Source organism: Austrofundulus limnaeus, unplaced genomic scaffold (genome assembly GCF_001266775.1).
Source record: "Austrofundulus limnaeus strain Quisiro unplaced genomic scaffold, Austrofundulus_limnaeus-1.0 Scaffold434, whole genome shotgun sequence".
Lineage (NCBI taxonomy): Eukaryota > Metazoa > Chordata > Actinopteri > Cyprinodontiformes > Rivulidae > Austrofundulus > Austrofundulus limnaeus.
Window position 1 is genome coordinate 207,828 of NW_013952836.1, and position 8,037 is coordinate 215,864.

Here is an 8,037-nt window from a genome sequence, read left to right on the forward strand (position 1 = left end):
GTTCTGGCCATTAGATGTAGCTCGTCTGTGTTGGGACATTCTTTTGAACAGTGGCTGCTTTGTTTGTGTTAGAACCCGTCCAGAGGACCTATACAATTTTTTTCCCTTCTCATTAATAACTTTATATTTCATTAGTTTGAAGAAATTTCTAGTTGAAAATAAATCACACTCCATAATTATGTTGACAGTAGGCTATTCTGTTTGAATTGGAATTAGATTTTAAATGTATTAATGTAACTAACAATATAAATTGGTTAGATTAAATTAAATTGGCTATTAAAACTGTTGTTTAACACTACAATATTAATATGAAGTTAACTGAAGTTTGGAGACATTTTAAAATGCTTTTATTCAGAAACGCATCTGACACTTGTGACGGTCAGGAGCGGGGAGACGGCCAAGCCGGGGTGGGGGTGCGACTGCTCTTCTTCTGAATAAATGAAAACTATGTAACACACCTGTTTACACTTAAATTTAAAATATTTGACCAAAGAAAACCGGAGCAGGACTAGAAAGGGATGAATATGATTTAGATTTTTGTTTCTGTGACTGTATAGGCCCTACGACCCACAGGAGACACATTAACAGCACATTTCATTCCTCAGCTTTAGCAGGTCTGACCTGCTAAAAATGACAGATTTTCTTTTCTGGATCTCTGACAGACGGACTTCAATCTCTGAACTCGTTAAGTTCTTCTTTTTTACTTTGCGATATCATTTATGAATGGACACTTCCTGGTATGTGTGGCAGGAAACATTACCTTATATGGAGTTTTTTGGGGTGGTAATTATGTAAATCACCTCTCCTCGTGCACGAGCACCTGATACACATTCATCAGTTTACGCAGCTCATTTACACCCTTTTCCTGAAGATAGAAGAGTTTGTTGAATCTGACGTGACATGTTCTTACGAACCCTTCGTACGAACAAAAGTAAGAGAAATTTAGGAKAAGAATACGAACATGTTCTTGCATGAGGCCCAATGAGTGTATATCTACACCTGTTTAACATCCCGAGTCAGTCCAATTCAAGATGACTGCCACGTTTAGTCAACCTTAGTCAGTTTCACTGAAACAGCTAAAACCTAAAAAGCGATGTCGATTAAAGATGTCCAGCTACCTGACACGTGTATCTGTCAGCATACAGGACCTGCCAGACKGTGGGGGAGAACTGACTGGGGATCRTCTGGTTGTGTTCTTCCAGGCTGAGAGGAACTGAAGTCAGAGAAGGAAATACAGTAGATCAGCACAGCTGCATCATGTCAGACAGCAACACCATCTCCCCCCTGTATGAGCTGTTCTTACTGGTCAAGTGGGCTTTGCTGAGCCTCTGGGAGCAGCTCAGGTTGTCCAGGTCTGGGTTCATGTCMTGATACAGCAGCAGTCTGGACTCCTTCTCTGCAGCCAGGGCTGGGTCATCCAGACGACACACCAACAGGCCCTTAGCACCTGATGAAATCAACAGCAGGGATGAAGTGATGCTTAAAGCACAACAGGCACATGATCCGTGACTTCACATTAGATGTGTGATGCTGAGTTGGTTCCTTCAGGACGTAAGTACCTCAGAATACTTTCATCTTATTTTACCCATACATGCATCAAAACATTCGGCTCATTCTWACTACGACTTTTTTTAGTTTCGGTTTTTATACTTGCTGAATTATTGACCTTTTTATCATTGAAATGGGTGAAAAATTCTATGTTCTTTGAAATCATGTTAATTTTTAGGTTTTAGCTACTCTCTAGCTAGTTTTGGTTTTTGGATGGATGTTTTGCTGGTCTCAGCTTTTAGATTGATCTTAGCTTTCGGTTATCCTTTTACAGCTTATTTATAAGCTACAGTTATTACAAAATTAGGTTTTTAGCTACTGTTTTGCAAGTTTTAAGTTTTTAGCTGCTGTTTTACTGTAATTTTTTGATGGTTTTGGCTTTTTTTTAACTGTTCTGCCAGTTTTAGCCTACAGCCACTGTTTTTCTGGTCTTTGCCTTTAAACTGTTTTGACAGCTTTCAGTTTTTAGTTGTTATTTGTGGTTCTGTGTTAGCAAAACTTTTCTTTACCTACCTTTTCACCAGTCAGTTTTTATACTTTTTTGCTGGATTTATCTTTTAGTTACTTGCTTGTTTTGGCTCTCAGCTGCTGTTTTATTAGTTTTAGCTCTTGGCTAGCATTTTGTCAATTCTGTTAGCTAATGTTTGCTAGTCCCAGCTTTTAGCTAGTGTTTTTACTAAATGTGTTTTTTGCTACTCTGTTGCTCCTTCTGGCTTTTAGTCAAAGTTTAAACATGTAAAAACCATTTTATATTAATGTAATGATTAATTTTAGCTACTATTCTGCTAATTTGTGCTTTTTTTGCTACTGTTGGCAATTCAGTTTTAGCTACTTGATCAAATTTCGTGRTTTTAAGCACTCGAGATTCACAGTTTCACTGTTTTATCACAAGTTTAAATGAGTTAAAGCTGGAAAACATGAAAAACAAAGAATGAACAGCTGAGTGTCAGTTTAGCTGACCATCACGTTAACCTTTAGCTTTAATGGATAATGACTATGCTGCATATTACAAGTCTAGTAATGATAATGGGGCAAATTACTTAAGCAGTTTGTAAAGTTTAAGTAAAAAATTATCAGTATTTTTAAAAGTATGAGCAAATTTCTGCTTATGGACCAGAACAGGCGCTATTTTGAGTGTTATAAGTGCAWAGGTTATGTTAAGTCATAATGAGCCAGTAATGTGTAATTATCAAAGTCCTCAGTGAAGATGAGCTCCTGAAGTGACACGACAGCAGCAGCACATCAGCATCGTTACCTTGGAACATGAATTTACTGATGAACTGGCCATTTCCCAGCCTCGCCTCTTCGCTCTTAAAACGACCCACCACCGTTTTCCCAGACGYCTCCAAACTAAGCAGCAGCGCGGCTACAAGTGCCGCTAATAATCGCGACATGTTCCAATAACGAASCGTAAGAGACATAAGAGAAATAACCGTTAGCCGACAGATTCAATGAGCCACGAAGCCATAAGTATAAACAGTTGTGTCAAGACGTCCACAGTAAGCTAGCGCTAAACCGGAAGTGCAATGTTTACACGCCAAAAACAAATGCTGATTAGTTTGTGAAATTACGCTTTACGGTTTATTCTTAATGCAGTGCTAGTAATAAAAACATATCACAGGGTCTGATGTGCATGTTGTACTCCCTAACAACAACAGCCACACAGATAAACCAAAGTCGTCTACTGAGAACTCTTATTTTGAAAAGAATAACCAGAACCAACAGGAGCACTTACGTTTACTTGAAAGGGGCGCATTGCTCCCTTCACCCGATGTTAGCTTTGACTGATTTGACGTCTGCCCAATTACATTGTACGAACAAGCTTACGTCTTAAGCTTTAGCCAACCAGRTAGTAGAAAGCGGACTGCGTGCGCTAAATGTCCCGCCTTGTTTCAACGTGTCAACAGTGCCGTAAAACACCTGACAAYTGTCGTGAACAGCACATTTCCGTCMGAGGAAAAATAAAGAAGTTGTTTGTGTTTCAGTCGACGCGCTCAGTATCAGTGAAACGAGTGATAAAATGAGGTTTTTATGTTTAGATGGAAGGTGAGAGCTGCCGGAAGATGAACTTTAACAGGACGRTTCTGGTGACAGGAGGCTCCGGATTCATGTGAGTTTCACTAATTTAAATTCCTGTAGTGTTACTGTATGACCGTGACAGTAGTTATATATAAAAAAGTGCTGAGATTAAACCKTTTAAATCTGTGCATTTCCAGTGGCTCTCACCTGGTGTGTTCAATGGTCAACAATCATCCTGAGTGGAGGATCATTAACYTGGATAATGTAAGCCCTTTATGTGCATTTTAACTCACTTCACCTTGCTGTCAGTTATTAAATAATTCAGCCAAGTGAATATTATCTTATCTAATGTCACAGCTGGATTACTGCTACAGCCCCAGGAGCCTGGAAAGCATTCAAGGCAGGAAGAATTACACCTTTATTCAGGTAAAAATGCACTATTTATTTCTTTCAGAAATATTGTGCTTAACTGTTAAAATCTTGTGTCTGTGTGTTTGACAGGGAGACGTGTGTAACTCACAGCTAATAAATCACATCTTCTGCACAGAAAACATTGACATCATCTTTCATTTGGCAGCTAAAACACATGTTGGTGAGCAGCAGCAGCAGCTCAGATCTGGTCCAGCCTGTTTCAGCCACTCTGAAGTGTCCTCCTTTCTCTCTCTAGAGTCCTCCTTTCAATCCCCCTCTGGTTTCCAGCGGGTCAACGTCGATGGAACCAGAGTTTTAGTGGATGCTGCTCACCGGTCTCGACACCGGCCGAAACGCTTCATCTACGTCAGCACAGATGAAGTGTACGGAGGCAGCCTGGGTGACGTCAGTGTGGATTTGTTTCTAAGCTGTTTGTGTTGCTCAGTGGGCGTGTGTTTAACCCCCCCTCTCCTGCAGGTGTTCCACGAGAGCAGTCCGTTGAGGCCGACCAACCCGTACGCAGCTACGAAAGTAGCCGCGGAGTGTCTGGTCAGGTCCTACTGGGACAAATATCAGGTAAACATTTAAATTGTGTTCCTCTGGACTCAAACCAGGCTGATRTTTTAAACAGTGACCGGTTTGTGTTGGCAGCTTCCTATCATCATCACCAGGAGCAACAACGTATACGGACCCCGGCAGTACACAGAGAAGGTACAGACTCCACCAACACCAAATTCTTGCTGCATCTGTAGGTTTCAAGGACTGACATGATCAATAATTACTCTCATTGTTTCAGGTGATTCCCAGGTTTCTCACCCTCCTGCAGAAGAACAAGAAATGGTCTYGTTACTATTCAGCGTCAGCGTTTGTTTTGTGAACGGCTCAAAGCATCAAATGAGTCATTCTGGTCTCTTTCCTGCTGCAGCACCGTTCAGGGAACCCTCCCCATATCTCGCCATTTCCTGTTCGTCAGCGACGCTGTCCAGGCCTTCCTTCTCGTTCTGGAGAAAGGGACCGTGGGAGAAATCTACAACGTGGGGACGAGTTTTGAGATTCCCATCACCCAGCTGGCACAGGAGCTGGTCAGAATGGTGGGTTTGGAAGCTTTTTTTTTTTTTTTTCCTGAAAGGGTCAGCCACCATCGGCTGGTTTTGACGACGTGCTCGTAAAGCTGCTTCTGGATCTGTTTTAGGTAAAGAACGTGCCAGAAGCTGAAACCAACGACTGGATCGAGTTTGTGCCCGGCAGGTGAGAGAACGACCACCTGGAAGAGATTTCTCTCTTTTTTTTTTCCCCGAACATCGAAGGTAAACTCTAGTTTCATCTCAAAGGCAGCGGGTTGACTTGCGTTACCCAATCAGCTGTGAGAAGCTGCAGCAGCTGGGCTGGAGAGAAGAGGTGTCGTGGGCTGAAGGAATCAGACGGACAGGTTTAGTAACAAAAACAATAAATATTGTGATTTTCGTTTTGCATTAGGTCACTTACCACACTTTCTTGGTCTCACAGTCCAGTGGTACCAGGACAACCCAGACTTCTGGTCAGACGTCAGCGAGGACCAAACAAAACAGCAAGAAGTTTAAAAACTCTCCCRACCAATAATGAGCCGAGCTGCCTGACTGACAGGAAGTAAAGTGAGCTGAGCCTTACTTATGTTGCACAAACAGCTGATTTACAGCTGAAACACGGTCACACTTCAACACAGAGGAAAATATTTTAATTCACACTGATGGACCAACAGGCTTTAAAGTGCCAGACACCAGGATCCCTTTGACCAAAATAAAGTCTTACCTGTAAAACATTGTACTTTATATTTATAATAAATACTTTTAGAGATGTTTTATTTTGCTTGGATTCCTTTTTAAATTACTTTAATCAGGTTAGTTTCCAAGTTCTTGAAAGACATTGCTTTGATTTCTAACATGGACTTTTTATTTTTATTTATTACATGGTTGCTTAAAAACTGGATTGTGATCAGGAAAAGTGTTTTTTTTTTTGACTTGTCAAATGCTAATTTATTTTTCTGCAACACGTTCCCCAGTTCCAGAAACATGATATCTTGTTTGCAAACATAAGTGTTTAAAGTTGCTCTAACTCTAAAACATTATTTATTTACACAGGTTTTATTTAATTCTATATCTGTTCCAGCTAAATCATCTCATCTCTGTCCAACTTCAGAACGGTGGGACATTTAAATTCACCTGATCTGTTCGTCAGCCATTTTTAACCAGAAGTTGAAAATTTCACTTTAGAAAGAAATAATTAAAAGAAAAAAAGAAAGCTTTTTTATTTTGGTACATCTTATGACTTGTAAAAACTAAATTACTGATGTTATTCAATTTATTTTCTATCCAAAAGCTGGAAACCTACTTACTTTCCCATTTTATGGTTCTAACATTAAAAGTTACCAGGTAAAATTTTTATTTAAATCATACCCTAACACTTAAGAGACACACCTTGTGGACACGAAGAGTGTGGCGACAACTGTATCATTACACCCACCAATTACCTGCAAAAGCTCTAAAGCTAGGGCTAATGAAGGCAATGTGCTGCAGCTTTAATGGATTTACTTCAAAATGTGTGGAAAGGAAGTTGTTTCTTTCAGTAAACTTTGACTCTCTTCTGACAATTCTCAGCAAGGTTGTGCGGCAGCTTTAGGTGGGACGTTTGTCAAATCAACAAAAATTTAAGTTAGCTGTTCATAACGCAAAAACGAGACGCGATTCTTTGCAGTGTAGGATGACGAGACCCCCTCTAACCTACAGTCTGATATTTAAAATTTGAAATGATTTGAGTAGCTGAACAAATAATGATCAATCATTCATGAGCAAGTGTTGCTTTTGCCAGTCTTTGGCCTATCTTGAAGACAAAGCAAAGTCATCTCTAAAACCAAGCTGAAGCTGTACGAGGATATTCCATCTGTTGCACTGAATGGTTCTGAGTGTTGGAGAGCAACACAGATCAGGATGAAAAACACAACAGCTGTCTGAGTAAATATTCTGTATATTCTGGCCCAAGAGAATGAAATTATACCAGAAGTGCAACAGCTTGAGTGTGGAGATGAAACACTGTCATCTTAAATGGAGGGGTCACAGAGGATGGAGAGTCAGCGTATCCCTGCAGTAGCATTGTGATGGATACTGGTAAAAGGAAACAGAAGGCCAAGAACAACATGGTGAAAGACAGGAGAGGAATCGTACCTGTGGCCAGTGACAGAAACAATTAAAGGCAGCTGATCGAGGCCCCATGTCCCTAAACGGATGAAGAGGACTAAGCCAATTATTTATATTTTCAAAGTTACATAACCAAACTTTGTTTCTCCATAAATCTTGTTTTATGCAGTTCTAGAGGAATGTAAACATTTTCTCCCAACTTAATTAATGTCAGAGTGTGACCTTGGCATGTTCATGTGCAAAAATGACCAGGAATCACTCGACAAGACGGCTTTAGGCAGTTGCTGGTAGATGACTTTAGTTGTAGCCTAGATTGAATCTGGGTACTTTGCTTATTCTCTCTGTGCATGAATGAGTTTTCTCTGAGTACTACGATTTCCTCCCACAGACCAAAAACATGACTGTTAGGCTGATTGGTAAYGGTAAATTGTCTCTAGGTGAGTGTTGGTTGCCTCGTTTGTCTATGTGKCATAGTGACTACTGGAAATGGGTTAAGATAGTGAATGGATGGACTTTAGGGCAGAGCTCATAGAGGAAAGGAGTTCCTTTTTGCTACAACTGTTAAGCAAATATACAGGTCCTTCTCAAAAAAATAGCATATTGTGATGAATTTCAGTATTTTCTGTAATGTACTGATAAACATTAAACTTTCATATATTTTAGNTTAAGGCCACTATCGAAGCATCCTGGGCCTCCATAACACCTCAGCAGAGCCACAGGCTGATTGCCTCCATACCACGCTGCATTGAAGCAGTCATTTCTGCAAAACGGTTCTCCACCAAGTATTGAATGCATAACTGAACATAATTATTTAAAGGTTGACTTTTTACGTATTAAAAACATTTTTCTTTTATTGGTCGGATGAAATATGCTAATTTTTTGAGATAGG

At 40.1% G+C, this 8,037-nt stretch overlaps 2 protein-coding genes across 2 annotated transcripts in view; one reads left to right on the top strand and one right to left on the bottom strand.

Moving 5' to 3' along the window:
• gpr180 (G protein-coupled receptor 180) overlaps nucleotides 1-3,129 on the bottom strand; it is a 9,493-nt gene extending 6,364 nt beyond the window's left edge. The window contains exons 1-3 of the mRNA XM_014024664.1: nucleotides 2,804-3,129; nucleotides 1,304-1,447; nucleotides 1,119-1,213 (exon numbers count right to left, since the gene is read on the bottom strand). Coding sequence (XP_013880118.1) covers nucleotides 1,119-1,213; nucleotides 1,304-1,447; nucleotides 2,804-2,969 — 405 coding nt within the window. The 5' untranslated portion in view covers nucleotides 2,970-3,129. The remainder of the gene's footprint in view (nucleotides 1-1,118; nucleotides 1,214-1,303; nucleotides 1,448-2,803) is intronic.
• A 678-nt stretch (nucleotides 3,130-3,807) lies between these two features.
• tgds (TDP-glucose 4,6-dehydratase) lies at nucleotides 3,808-5,818 on the top strand (the record flags this gene model as incomplete). Its single annotated transcript, XM_014024665.1, is given in 11 exon segments — nucleotides 3,808-3,831; nucleotides 3,925-3,993; nucleotides 4,069-4,159; nucleotides 4,235-4,383; nucleotides 4,456-4,554; nucleotides 4,630-4,689; nucleotides 4,775-4,818; nucleotides 4,904-5,069; nucleotides 5,171-5,226; nucleotides 5,310-5,407; nucleotides 5,485-5,818. Coding segments are annotated over 11 exon segments (930 nt in total), but the record flags the coding sequence as incomplete, so codon positions are not given.
• Between the last annotated feature and the right edge of the window lie 2,219 nt (nucleotides 5,819-8,037).